Here is a 15,019-nt window from a genome sequence, read left to right on the forward strand (position 1 = left end):
TGTGAGCTCTCCTGGTTCATGAGCATCAGGGGCACTGTGTGAGGCAGTGCAGTGCACGGCCAGGGGTACTTGGGATTGTCCTTTCTCTATGTGAAATAACTGCTCCTGGACCTGTAGCTCAATTAAGAGACAGTACCTGTGACCAGACCCACCCCATGGGATCCAGCTGCTGCTGCCGCCTCTGGCCACCAGAGAGTCTTTCTTTTAATTGGATCCAGTTTAGACGTGTAGTTACCGAGACAGCTTCCTGAGGCTGCAATGCCATCCACTTGCTTGTTCCTGCTCTCTGGTTCTCTCTCTCCAGTCTCCATCAATCACCCGGAATGATCGTCCTCTTTCCTTCCTCCTTGACCATCCCTTTCCTCTGGCTGTTCTCTTTCTCAGTTTTCTCTCCAGCCCTCCTCCTTCCTCTTTTCTATCTCCCCCACCCCCGCCCTTCTCACCTGTTCTGCCCTCCCCCCTTTGCTGCCTTCTCACCTCATCTCTTTCCTCCTGTCTCCCTTGCACACCCTCCCCGTCTCTCCCACTGCCCCCGTTGGTGATTCATACCACGGCTGTGCAGTGCAGCTCCACGGCGTTGTCTGGGCCCAGCCCTCACAGTGCTGCAGCTTGATTAGCAAATGAGCTTTGGAGATGGGATGCTCTGGACAGATGGAAGCGTGTGACAAGCCGCATCTCCCTCCCTCGCTCAGGGGGCGGACGGTGCGGGAGCCTTGGCCCTCTCCCAGCAATCGTTTATCTGCCCCCCTCTTCCCCTTGGCGTGCTGCTTGTGACTATGTGTGTATGGAGGGCACTGCATTGCCCGGGTTCTGACCTCACGCCACTTGCCCCCGCCCTGTGTCACTTTCTCTTCAGTGCCTCTCTCTTTTCCTCTCCCCCTGCTCCGCATCTCTCCTTGGCTTCTGTCTCTCTTCCCTCCCTCCAGCGCCTCTTAGCCCCAGGTGAACTGAGCTTGTCAGGATGTTCTCAGTGTAACGGCTCGCTCCACATTTACTCCTGGTGGGTGACGGCTTGGCCTCTCCGGCCAGCTGCCCTGCTCCCAGACGCACCTGTCCCCGTCCCTTTCCCCCCCTCCCCCCCCCCCGGTCGCTGCCTCGGTCCGTCTGTCTCTCTCAGCCTCAAAATGGCCCCGTCCCTGGGAGTTCTCCCTCTCCATTGCTCCCTTTGTCTTCTGTTGAGAACGCGAATTGCTCCTTCCAGCGCTCATCTCTCCTCGCCTGCTTCCCGCCTTCCCCGCGGTCCCAGGGCCAGGCAGCCTCTCCAGCCCGGCTGCCAGCGGGTGGGTGTGTGCGGACGGCGCTTTCGGCATCGTGCGGGCTCCTTGCTCCCTCTTCCCTGCCTCCTGCAGCCGCGGCGCGGGATCAGCCAATGGCAGCCCCGCGCTCGGGACCTGAGCTGTTTACCCAATCTCAGCCCTCCTCCTCCTCCTCCTCTGAAGATCCTTGTAGCATCCAAGCCTGGAATAGCGAGCGCGGGGGGAGAGCGGAGCGAGGGAAAGAGACAGGAACGCAGAGGGAGCAGAGGGAGAGGAGGCAGCCCTGTGGCAGGCGAGGTGTGGCTGGTTAGAGCATCTTGGCCGGAGGGCCTGGACCGGAGCATCTCCTGCCTCCTGCCCTGCCTCTCCTCCGGGCTGTCTCTCCGCGGCGGGTAAGGCGCGCTTACCCCGGACCATGCCCCTCCGCCGGCACAGGCTGGGCCACACTGGACATTCACCATAACTGGAGCTCCCCCCCACACACACACACACCTTCTCCCACTTCCATCCTCCTCACTGCTGCGGCTGCTGCCTCCTCCGCGGGGACCTGCTAGAGTGATGGGCTGCATAGGATCCAGGACTGTAGGTAAGGAGCCGGGGAGGGTGGTGGGAAGTAGGCTCCAGGAAGCTGCTGCTGCTGCTGCTCAGCTCTCTGGCTGCCTTTCCCTTTGCATGTAGCCATCCTTCCGTGGCTGAAGGGGGGTGGACAGGTAAAGGACTTTTCTGCCCCGGTCCCTCTCTCCCTGCCCCCAGTGTCTCAAAGCCATTGGGTGTGAACGGTGCTTTACAGCTCCCTGTTCTTTGCTGGGCACCGTGCTCTTCCTGCTGCAGGGCGAGCCCCCGCGGTGCGGCTCAGGGGATCCCGAGGTGCGGGCATGCTCCTGAGAGGGGGGAGGGCTCTGAGACCTGAATCAGGGGCCAGCCGCACCTTCTCCTTCTCCTAATGGGAGGGTTATTGTTATGATCGGACTATCCATATCACTGCAGTGAGAGCTGCACATCTCCCCCCACCCCGCCTCATCGGAGAATAACAACACCCAGAGAGTCCCTCCCACTGCACAGAGACATACCAAGGAAACCCCCTTCTGTTGTGCACCCACTTCGCAGCCTCTGTGACAAACCCCATCCTGCCAAGGGCCCCCCTCACTAAACGTACGCTTGGGCACATCGCCTCAGAATAACACATCTCACATGACCTGAAGAAAAGCTCTGTGTAGCTCAAACGCTGGTCTCTTTCACCAACAGAAGGGGATCTATTAACAGATACGATCTCACCAACCTTGTCTCTCACACATCCCCTGGGACACTGTCCACCCATCCACCTCTGCAGCCCACACTCTCACACACCACCCCAAGGATATATGTCACACACACACCTCATCCAGCTCACCAGTACCTCCCACCCTAAAACCTTTCCCAAACTACACAAACCCTGTACAACCCCCTGAGAGCAGAACCAATCACCACCGCTGTGGGAGGCATTGAACCACTTCCCCCAAAAAGCACACCGAGGGAAGACTTTTCAAAAGATGTGTTCCTCTCCCTGTGACACCTGTGCCTGATCGGAGGATAAGAAACCCAGCTTTCCCCTGCTGCTGAGCACCTCCCCCTCCCTCTACGCATCAAGAGAACACTCCTGGGAACATCTTCTCACTATGTCACCAATGTACCCTCAGAGTAACAAGCATACACCCTTACCTAAAGATTCTACCCCACATCCACCCTTCATCTCCCACCACATCCAGCAAGAAAGTACTGTCCTCTCTAATACCTCACAACATCAGAGAACACCAAACACTTCCTCTAGGATACTTCTTTCCCAGCATGATGGCACCTGGACCCTTTCCCTGTAGCAAGTCAGCCACACGGCCCTCCCTCACACCTCATTCCCCCAGGCTGAGTGAGCACTGTGCCAAAGACATTATTTATCTATCCTGCCATGTTGCCTTATCAGTGTGGTCTCTGAACTAAACGTATCTGATTCCCCCCCCCCCATCACACACCCCCATCAGAAAATAACAAACAACTTCAGTGACACCCACTCCCAGTTGGCTAGAACTGTCTTGAGCTGCTCATCTTTACCCACACCGATTTTTTTTTTAAACATAGGACTACATTTTTATGACTGGAGGCCTGAATTCTGCATTGCAAAAAGTCTGTGTAACTGGTCACCTGCATTTGCAGCTAACAATGTGTGGACATGGTTGTTTAGGTGACTAAATGTCCATCTGTCCACCTGATGACGGTAACTAATTGCAACTTGCATGTGCAAGTGCACCTATACCATAACTTTTAAAAATAGGGTCCACAATGAAAATAAGAGATCTACTAATAATGTTAGCTGAAGAAATTTGCCTTTAGCTCATATGATAGAGACCTGTGTTTTGGGAGCTGTAGAGCCAGGGTTCTAGTGTGTATGTGTGAGAGAGAGGAGAGAGAGAGAGAGAGATCTGCCTAGTAATTGTGTCTGATGCCTACCACCTGTGCCCACTGTTCCCAGCTCTGGCTCATCAGTGACCATAGCTCTCTGGAGTGCTGGGTCAGGGAGCTAGAGACTGCGCAGAGGTGGTGGGAAAAGTGGGGAAGTTTGTCTGGAGGAATTCTGCTGGGAGTGGAGAATCTGTGCTATTCAATCTTATAGGCTCCCATTATGAAGCTTCCTCAGGACTGTGAAGATGGCCTGTGTAGGAAATTAATGCCTTTAAATACCAGGTCAGAGAGGTATAGGCCTCTGAGCTGCAAGACATGGTTGTGATCTTAGCCCCTGACATGATGTGTCACTGAGACACTTTGATTAAAACACTAGAACTATATAAAATGAACATGGCATACATTAAATGGATTAAAAGCTGGCTAACTGATAGGACTCAAATGTGAACAAGGAATCATCAGTGTGTGTGTGTGTTTGTTTGTAGTGAGGTCCCGCTGGGATTAGTTCTTAGTTCTACACTATTTAACATTTTTATCAATGACCTGGAAGAAAACATAAAAAACCGTCACAGAAAAAGTTTGCAGATGACACAAAAATTGGGGAAGAGGTCACTGGCTCACTTGGTACACTGCCTGCAAGCAAACAATATGCATTTTGCTATGGCTAAATGTAAATGTATACACTGAGGAACAAAATATGTAGACCATAATTTCAGGACTCTAATTTGGGAAGCATTGACTCTGAAAATGATTTGTGGGTCCTGGTGGATAATCAGCTGAACATGCACTCTCAGTGCTACTCTATGGTGAAAAGGGCTAATGCAATCCTGGAGTGCATAAACAGGGGAATCTCGAGTAGGAATAGAGAGGTTATATTTCCTCTGTATTTGGCATTGAAGTGACTGTTGCTGGATAACTGTGTCCAGTTCTGGTGTCCACAATTCAAGAAGAATGTTGATAAATTGTAGAGTGTTCAGAGAAGAGCCACAAGAATGATTAAAGGATTGGACAACATCCCTTCAAGTGACAAACTCAAGGAGCTCAATCTATTTAGCTTAGCAAAGAGATGGTTAAGGGGTGAGTTGATTACCATCTATAAGTATGTATATGGGGAATAAATATTTGATAATGGATCTTCAGTCTAGCATAGAAAGATATAACATTATCCAATGGTTGGAAGTTGAAACTAGAAATATTCAGACTAGAAATAAGGTGTACATTTTTAACAGTGAGAGCAATTATCCAGTGGAACAATTTAACAAGAGTTATGGTGGGTTCTCCATCACTTACAATTTTTAAATCAAGAGTGGATATTTGTCTAAAAGATCTGCTCTAGGAATTTTTTCAGGGAAGTTCTATGGCCTGTGTTATACCAGAGGTCAGACTAGATGATCACAATGGTCCCTTCTGGCCTTGGAATCTATGAATCTTGCTGGCCTGTTTCTTGCAGAATTGATTTAATATGGGGTCTACATGTTCCATCACTCAAATCAAGTGGTTGTAGGGCTAGAAGAGGGGGCAATGATACTGTACTGGTTGTATCTCTGAATTTGAATGGTTTTCAACTCAGGACTTTGGATTATGGAAGTTAGTGATAGAAAAGATCTAGTAAATCACATTTAGTCCCTCATACACCACTGCTGGATTTTTTCCTAGGATTGCTCCAGGGCTCTGTCCATTTTTAAGCAATCCAAGTGGTTTCTATCACATAGTTATTTCTTATTTGTATTACCATAACACCTAGGAGCCTTAGTGATGGATCAGGAGCCCCATTGTACTAGGGGCTATACAAACCCCAAATTTAAAAAAAAAAAACAGTAGTTCCTGTCAGGATTTAAATGGAATTGATTTAAATCATGAGTCAGGAAGACTTGATTTAATCATGGATTTCTACATAAAAGTGCAGTCTTGTTGGTTGTTATAACCTTAATACCTATTCTTCACAACTCAGAGATAGATGTAGGTTTCATTTTTAGAAGGTACACACTATACATTTTTAAGTGATTTATTTTGAAAACATTTCAGATTAGTTTTACAGCTATATCAGAAAATGAATGATTGCTTGGTTATTTCATTTACCAAAGGTAATTGAAGCAGATATTTATGAAGTCATTGGGAGGTGAACTATCATTAATATTTGGAGGATTTTCTTGCCATGCTGTCTTAGGAGGAGAACACCATCAGACAGACATTTAAATTGTTTAATTTAACTAAAACAACAAGGTTATGTATTTTGGATTTTTTTCTTCAAACATAATATTTTAACAAAACAAGCATATGAATTTTTGAATTTAGTTATATATTCAAATTTTTTAAAATCAGGTTTGTTTTTGTTAAAAACAAGTTTAACTAAGGTTTCAGAGTTAATGAAATATTTAAAAAACAAAACAAAAATTAAATCAACTATGTCAGCCAGGTCAACATTAGAAACTTAAACTATTGGCTTCTGAAGCTAACTCAGTCATCTTCACCTTCATTTTCCTGATTGTTCATAATCTGGACAAGAAAAACAAGCTTTCCTGCTTTTTCAGGTTCCAAACGATTTCTCAATTTGAATGAATTAATCCAAAGGAAGAAAATATTCTTTCTACACTGGCAGAAGAAGTGAGATCATCACTTCAACAGTCTCTGAATCCAAATGCTTAAGTGACTTCCATCAGTTCACTGGTGTGACTTTCTTTAAAGCGTCATCAGCAAACATATATTTCTTGAATGGTACACCATTAGCTCTGAGTTTATTATAGTTGGCATTATGGGGGGATGATTGCTAGATGTCCTTGTCATAGCCAACTCCTCTTCTTCAGCAGTTTAAGGTTTGACCCTGGGACTGAGTATTGAGAATATTTGCAAGAAAATGAGCTGGAGATAGTACTTGTCCCATTTGTTTTTGTAATGCTTGTAATTTGACTCTGTCATTGCATATTTCTCTTTTTAAGATCTCTCAGTTCCTTTCAAATTTCAACAGTATCAGCAATAAACAGCTATTTCCCTGCATTTTGTTCAAGGCTGCAGAAATAGGCTTCAGGGTACTCGGCCTGTGTTCAACATTTCTCTTAAGCCCAATGTTGAGAACTTTGGCTGTGACAGTGCCATCTATTTTTTCCACGATTTTGTTCACAAACTGTCATCAGATTAGGCCAGTTCTTGATATAGTGTTCAAAACAGTCCGCTACTGAGTTCCATCGCACATCTTGTGGGAGAGTTAGCTTGGTACCTCACACTTTTTTTTTCAGAGCAGCTGGTGCAAAGTCGTTACGGAAGTATTTTGCAGTATTAACATTAGCCTTTATTTCTGGAATACTGAAGTCTTTGGTTAGGAGGTGCATCAAATGAGCACTGCAACCATATGTTATTAGCTTGGGTCTCTCTTCACTCTCTTCTAAATTTCTTCTCATCTTGGATACATTTGCAGCATTGTCTGTGACCAAGCTGCGTACTAGACATTTGAATTTTTTTTTCCACAGTTTGTTATAGCTTTTACTGCTATTTCTTGTAAGTATTCTGCTGTGTGTGCATTTCCTGATGTATCAATTGTTTCTGTAAGGAAGACATTCCCTTCTTCTGTTGTCACAAGCACATACAACAGGATCATTGTGGACTTTGCTCCACACATCAAGACTCAGGTTAACAATTTTATCCTCTAGACCTTTTGCACACTGCTCAATTTCTCTTTCATACACTTTATCCAGCAATTTGCCTGTGACATCTGCTCTGTTGAGTGGACTGTATCCTGGTCTTAATGACATGTTAATGAAGTGTGGGTTCTTAATCATAGGGAAAGGAGAGTTTGTTGCATAAATAAACTGGGCAAATTTTTCATCAATTACCTCTTTTGTAATCTGCTGGTTCTTATCACAAATTTATCTATGGTTGTTTCTGGATGATGGATTTTTTTTCCTTTTTGATACAGGTGATATATTGTGGCTATGTGACATACATGATGTGACTGAAACACTATCATTGGCAGATAACTCTGCAACAGTTAACTCACGTTACTGAACTCACACTAGCTTTGCTAGGGTGAGAGTGACCACACTGCAAAACAACAACACTGGAGTTATATGCAGTGTATTTATAGCCATGTTGGTCCCAGGATATGAGAGAGACAAGGTGGGTGAAATAATATATTTTATTAGACCCCCTTCTGTTGGTGAGAGACACACGCTTTTGAGCTACACAGAGTTCTTCTGAAGAAGAAGAGCTCTGTGTGACTCAAAAGTTTGTACAGACTGATTTGATTAGCAGCATGGAATGACTGGATTAGCAGAGTGGCTGGATTAGCTACTGATGAATTATATCTCAAGCTGTTGCATTTCTACTGCATCACTAGCTTGAGCATCAGCATCTCTCAAGCTTCAGCTCACCACCATGATAGGCCAACTAGCTTGAGTTAAAAGCACTACTTAACTCAAGCTAGAGATTTTTTTGTGTGGACATGAGTCAAGTTAGGGGTAACACTGAAGTTATCTGTGTTGATGTAACCCTTCTGCCATTCAGAGTTGGCAGCAACAAGGGCCGGGTTCAGTATCTCAGGGTTCCTTTTCAACAATACAACACAAAACCAGCTAGAGCCCCCACCCAGTGACCTGGAACAATTATATACCACTCCCTGGGCGCCTCGAAGAGGCAATACTTCCCCTCTTGCAAGCACAGAGTCTGAGTGCAGCAAAGAAACTTTTAATAAAAGGAGGGAAGTAACCTGGCATTAATTTGGGAAAATGCCGCAAACAGGGTTCATAAACAAACCATGAGCAAAAGACCTACCCTACCCCGCCTAAGTAAGTTGGGCAGTATCCTTTTCCCTCAGGTTCTTAAGTCCAGCAACCAAAAGTCCCTTTAACATACCCATTCCTTCTCCGCCCCCCACTCACAGTTGTTGTCCTGTATCAGTGCATACCCTGAGTTCAGAAGTACATCTGCAGAGTTCACCTCCCATCCTGGGTGGAGAGAAGGCACCATGCTCGCTCCACTGTCCTGGCATTCACTCACCACTCCTCATCGCCTGCCACCTTGCCCGCCACTTGCCGGGATATCTTCAGGTGCTACCACTTAACACAACTCTCAATGATCACAGCTCTCAGTGATTTCAGCTGTTAGTGGGGGATCTTCACTGCTGGTGCACACTGGGTAGTTCCTTGCATCAGAGACACTGTCCCAAAGCAGGTCTAATGCTGAGACCTACTTATCAATGATTTCAGCTCTGCGGTGTGTAAGAAGAGACTCTCAATTGAGCCTAAATTAGCCCTTTTATTACAGAGTGGAGAGAGGAAGGGTCAAATAGTGCCTAAAGCCCTTAAGCAGCACCCACCCCTCTCTCTCCTCTCTGGCCTTTGGAACCCATGTCCCCTGCTTAGTGAATGCTGTTTAGTTGAGGGTGAGTCTCTCAATCAGGGACTACCAAGCATAGTTCTGCTGCCTTTGATGCACATACCAAGGATAACAACCCCTTATTACTCCTACCTCAATAACAAGGAGCCTGGGGATCCAACACCAGCCAAAAGTGATCATTTGGGCAAACAATCGCACCTAAGCAGAGTGGGTGTATCCATGCAAACGAGGTCAGCGCCTAAAGTGTTCTTCCACAGCTCATCACTACTTGTCAGGGGAGAGCTCATTCACACCCTGCTTACACTGTTTTCAGCCAGCCAGGATAAGGGCAATTTAAGCTAGTGGTTGGAGCAGGCATCAGGAACCAAGGACTAGGATCAAAGCTGGAGTCAGCAGTTAGAAGCCAAAGTCAAGGGTCAAACGAGAGGTCAGGAACTGGATACCAGAGCTGAGGGTCAAGCCGGATGCCAGGAACTGGAGCGAGCAGGGTAGCATGCAAGGCGAAGACAATACGGAGGCAAGGCTGGGTGCAAGGCAGGGGCAGCAGAAACAAGGTAACACAGGAGCATGCACGGTGGTGAGCATGAGCATTGAGAATCCAGCAAGCTGCTTCTGCTGGCTTATGAGCCGGCCTGCTGCCCCTGCAGCCAATCAGGTGGCATGGTGAATCAGGCAACCTGCTGCAGGCCAGCTGTCCTGATGAGACTGCTTGGAGATTAGGTCTGCTGCAGGTCCTGATTCCAGACAATACTCTCTAGGCCCTGGGGCCTGGTTTCTAAGGGTAAGCATGGTGAAAGGCACGCAGGAGAGCCGGGGCATGGAAGTGTTCTGTACATTCCCATGAACATTTGTCTGGGGTATACCCATTCCAGTACATTACATATTGTAGTTTCCCTTGGACCCAATGAGAGTCTAGAATCTGCTGAAGCACACGTTCTTCTTGGCTCTCTACCCCAAAGCCAGGTGTCAGCTGGCGGGATAGGTCAACATGCCATTTGTAAGTTTCCCTGGTGACTTCTAATTGCTTCTGAGGTTCTTGGAGTGCCTGCTGGATGTGGGTTGTGAGTTTGGTAGCAGCGGGCATTGATTCAGAGGGGATCTCTGGATGAGCACAAAGATAGAAACCATAATTAGTGAGCAAAGAAGGCAGTCTGCTTGGTGGAGACGTCTATAGCATTGCTGTAAGCAAACTCAGCATGAGGGATCAGGGACAGTCAGTAATATTGATGATAAGTTGAGGAAGCCATGTAGTTCAAGGGCTTGACTGACTTGCTCTGCCTGCCCATTGGTCTTTGGGTGATAGGCCACTGAGGTTAGGGCATTGATATTCAGACGGCATAGAAATTCTCATCAGAAGTAGGAAATAAATTGGGATCCTCAGTCAGACATTATCCTGCAGGCATGCAGTGGAGACGAAAGATGTTGATCACAAACAAGCAGGCTGTCTCCTGAGCAGAGGGAGGAGGCACCTGCAATGGAACAAAATACACTATCTTGGTTAAGTGGTTGATCACCACTAGAAAGCGTGGCTTTGGGAGGGTGGTAATTCCATGATAATGTCCACGGAAATGATGGTCCACAGCTGAGGTGGAGTGGGTAAGGACTGGAGGAGATCCAGTGGGCTTGAACGAATGGGGGTCTTGGTCTGGGTGCAAAGGTCACAGGACTCTACATAGGATGCCACAGAGGCATCCTGATACAGCAGGTCATCAAGTTCCTGTTAAGGTCTGGTCCTGGTTGTGGTCTAGGGCTTGATAGGTTTGGATGGCAAGGTGATTGCTAGGTAACAGAGTGGACGGAGAATAACAGGTCAGAGGCTACAGTGCCAGAAATGACCTTGGAGGGCTTGAGAATCATGGACATTGTCTCCTCACCCAGTTTGTAGTACTCATCCTTTTGTGACAATGCATCCGCCTTCCCATTCCTTGTCCCCAGCTCGTAGGTGACCACAAACTTGAATCACATCAAGTGGAGGGACCAGGGTGCCTGTTGCTCGTTCAGGTGCCTGGCTGTTTTAGGGACTGCAAGTTTGCATGATCCATCAGAACTTGGACCAGGAACCTAGCACCATCTAGAAGATGCCAGTCCTTGAGGTAAGATGATATATGCAAGAAATTCAAGGGTGTCCCAGTCAAACTCTCATTTCTCCAGCTTATCTTGGAATATATCATTCATAAAGTGTTGAAACGTTACTGAAGCACTGCATAGGCCAAATAGGAAGACTAGATATTCACAGTGGCTGTATTGAGCATTAAAGGTGGTCTTCCACTCATCTCTCGTCATGCATGCACACCAGATTATAGGCACCAAAGATTTCTATCTTCATCAAAATACTGGCCACACATAGCCAATTTAAGATCTTGTTGATAAATGAGAGCAGGGTCCAGTTTCATATGGTCACCTTGCTCAGGGCCCAGTGGTCAAAACACTCCTGCAAAGAGCTGTCCAAAAAGACTGGAGAACCCACTGGGGACGTGGATGGGCAGATGAAACTCTTCCGAGCTTTCTTCTGCAAGTTTGGGTTCAGAGAGAGCATATGTCTACTAAATGGGATCTTGGTTTTGGGTTAGAGATTGATCAGCCAGTTGTAAGTCCAATACGGAGGCAGGATGTCTGCTTTCACCTTGTCAAAAACATTGACAGAGTCACAGTATTTGTGGGAGATCTTGGCTGTGGCAGGTGGAGCTGCAGGGGCACTAAGGGTCCCGGTGGTTTTGCTGCCTGAGGATCAGGGTCTTCCAGCACATGACATGAACCACAGAATATACCAGTCTGGTTCTCAGATCCTGGGAGGCAGGATAGCCAGAAATATCTGGAGTTAATGTGTAGAATACCCTTCCGCCAGTGAATATGGGGGTCATGGGTGGTAAGCCAGGGTATACCTAGGGTGATGGAGCGTAAGGGCCTGGATTAATCCAAATTGTAGGATTTCCTAGTGCCCCAGGAGGGTGATAACCATTACTGGCAAGGTCTGGTGGGTTACTGGTCCCAAGGAGAGAAGAGATCCAGCAACAGTCTCAACCAGATCTGGATAGTCCTTGCATATGGTGGGAACTGTGTGGGTCTTAACGAAGTTCAAGACCATAAAGTTACCTGAGGGCCCCCGAGCCAACTAGGACCTCTAAGTGAATCTTGGAGCTTACTGGTAGTAAAATCAATAGAAGTATTTGGATCTGCATCGGAAACTGGATTGGAGGTCCTGAAGTGTAATTGTGGCCCCATGGGTGCTGGGAATTACCAGAGGGGGAAGAAGACCATCTCTGTCTGGACCCACTCTTCCTGGCTGGGGACCTGCATTTCCCAAGCCCTGGTTCCATCTGAGTCTTCACTGGATATGTCAAGGCAAGATGGCCAGGTTCCCCACAATATAAGCACCAATGCCAGACATTAGGCTTGTGCTTCTCGGAGTCAGGTGCGGGCGAACCTGGTTAGCTTTCAAGAACTCTGGTGCCAGGGAAGCTCTGCATGCTTGGGGTGTCATGGGTGGGGTGAATGGCAGCCTCTGGAAAATTGAGGTACACTCACGCCGCAGCTCTGTGAGGCGATCATCGATTCTGATGCACAAGTCAAACAGATTATTCAAACTGGATGGAGGCTCCACCCACATAAGCTCGTCCTTGATATCCTTGTTTAACCCCAGATGGAAGTGGTGGCTCTATGCTGTCTCATTCCACACACTGCCAGAAGCCAAATGATGAAATTCAGCAGCGTACTTGGCAATGAGCCGGCATCCCTGACATAAGGCCTGAAGGGTTGGCTCAGTGGTCCGCACCTGGTTGCAGTCATCCACGATAAGGGACATGGTTTGAATGAATTCCTCTAATTGTCACAAGAGGGGGACTGGACTGTTCCAGAAAGTGGGAAGCCCAGGCAAGGACTCCCAGTCAACCACATGGGCCTGGTCCCTGGGGAATGATCGGGAGTGTAGGAGGAACAGGAGCCAACACTGGTTCAGGAACCCACAAAACTTGTCCCAATCTCTGTCAAATTTGTCAGGCAGCAGAATCTTTGGCTCCAGGGAGGGTGGAGTAGGAGGAGCCAGCAGAGCAACCTGCTTCTGTAGGGCAGCATTCTCTGATTGCAGGGCAATCACTTGTACCTGAAAGTTCTGGACAGTGTCCACCAGTTCCACTAGGACCTAATAGGGTTCATGCTTGCGCTGAGGATCCCTGGCCCTAATTTTAGGGGCTGCTCAATCTGTCATCCAACTGGTATGAGAGTGACCTAGCCTAGTGGTTAGAGCGGGCATCAGAAACCAGGGACTAGAGTCAGACCTGGAGTCAGTAGTCAGAAGCTGGAGCCAACGGTCAAGCTGGAGTCTGTAATCAGGAGCCAAAGACAACACGGAGGGCAGGAACTGGAGCGAGCAGGGCAGCACCATAAGGAGGGGTGCAAGGCAGGGGCAGCAGGAACAAGTTAATCCAGGAGCAGGCACAGTGGTGGGCATGAGCACAGAGTAGCCAAGGAGCTGCTGCAACTGCTGGCTGAAGAGCCGGCCTGCTGGCCCCTGCAGCTAATCAGGTTGCATGACCAATCAAGCAGCCTGCTGCAGGCCAGTTGTACTCATGAGACTGCCTGGAGACTAGTTCTGCTGCAGGCCCAGATTCCAGACAGCTGTGAAGACATTTCCTGAGACTGCTGGACAAAGACAGACCCTGTGTGTCTCTGCGTTTGTCCAGCTCCCAGATTGACTAACACGTTTGTGCTGGCTAGTGTCACTTCACACAGTCTCCTTAAATCCTGGTTTGGATTGAAACAGAATAGACTGCTGATGACACTAGAGCATCATCTCCATGTCTCCAACCGTCACTCTGATTTCTATGGTGCCTCCATGCTGAAATTTGCAGCAAACTTAAATTTTCCACAGCAACCTGAACTGGTTGGAAAAATATTCCCAAAAAATTAAAAACAAAGGAAATTTTCAATACAGAAGAAAAACCCAGGAAAACACAGGTGCTATAGAAACTGATGTTTGTGGCTTAGTATGTAAGTCTCTTCTATCAGTGAGAGGCAGTACTGACCCAGTGCCCCAGCATGGTGGGACAAGGTGGTGAGCTGCTGGAAGGACCACTTTTTGTATGAAATGTAAAACTGAGGTTCTGACAACTTGGGCCATTATTAAATTGGCATTTTGTTGTAAGAGTAGGATGATAACCCCAGAGTCATGGCTAAATTCTAATTTAAGTAACTACATTTCACCTGCTTAAAATTTTCCCAGCAGCTTTAATTGCATATGGTATTAATCACTTTCTGTCCAAAAGTATGTATGGTGTCCTGTTAAATGGCTGTTTTCTTACACCCCAGAGATGGCTGTGTTTCAAAGATAGAGGAAGTGAGCCCTACATATTGTGACAAAGTTCCTCCTCTATCTTGGTGGGTCCTGCACTTATTGGCAGATTTTCTTGCCTCAGAGATTCACCATGTGGGTTGGGGAACAGCCCAGAGACCTTCCCCTCTGGAAGAACCCACAGTCCAGGTCAATTGGGAGGTTTGGGGGGAACCCGGGCCCACCCTCTACTCCGGGTTCCCGCCCAGGGCCCTGTGGACTGCAGCTGTCTATAGTGCCTTCTGTAACAGCTGCATGACAGCTACAACTCCCTGGGCTACTTCCCCATGGCCTCCTCCAAACACCTTCCTTATTCTCACCACAGGACCTTCCTCCTGGTGTTTGATAACGCTTGTGCTCCTCGGTCCTCCAGCAGCACACCTTCACCCTCTCAGCTCCTTGTGCCTCTTGCTCCCAGCTCCTCACACTCACACCACAAACTGAAGTGAGCTCCTTTTAAAACCCAGGTGCCCTGATTAGCCTGCCTTAATTGATTCTAGAAGTTTCTTCTTAATTGGCTCCAGGTGTCCTAATTAGCCTGCCTGCCTTAACTGGTTCTAGCAGGTTCCTGATTACTCTAGTGCAGCCCCTTCTCTGGTCACTTAGGGAACAGAAAACTATTCATCCAGTGACCAGTATATTTGCCCTCTACCAGACTCCTGTACCCCACTGGTCTGGG

General features: G+C 47.6%; 1 protein-coding gene across 2 annotated transcripts in view; it reads left to right on the forward strand.

Annotated features, from left to right (window-relative positions):
- The first annotated feature begins 1,468 nt into the window (after positions 1-1,468).
- FAM131B (family with sequence similarity 131 member B) overlaps positions 1,469-15,019 on the forward strand; it is a 68,470-nt gene continuing 54,919 nt past the window's right edge. For both annotated transcript variants that reach the window (XM_005281652.4, XM_065584996.1), the window contains exon 1: positions 1,469-1,842. In XM_005281652.4, the coding sequence (XP_005281709.2) occupies positions 1,815-1,842 (28 nt within the window). In that variant the 5' untranslated portion in view covers positions 1,469-1,814. The remainder of the gene's footprint in view (positions 1,843-15,019) is intronic.

Source organism: Chrysemys picta, chromosome 1, assembly GCF_011386835.1.
Source record: "Chrysemys picta bellii isolate R12L10 chromosome 1, ASM1138683v2, whole genome shotgun sequence".
Taxonomy (NCBI): domain Eukaryota; kingdom Metazoa; phylum Chordata; order Testudines; family Emydidae; genus Chrysemys; species Chrysemys picta.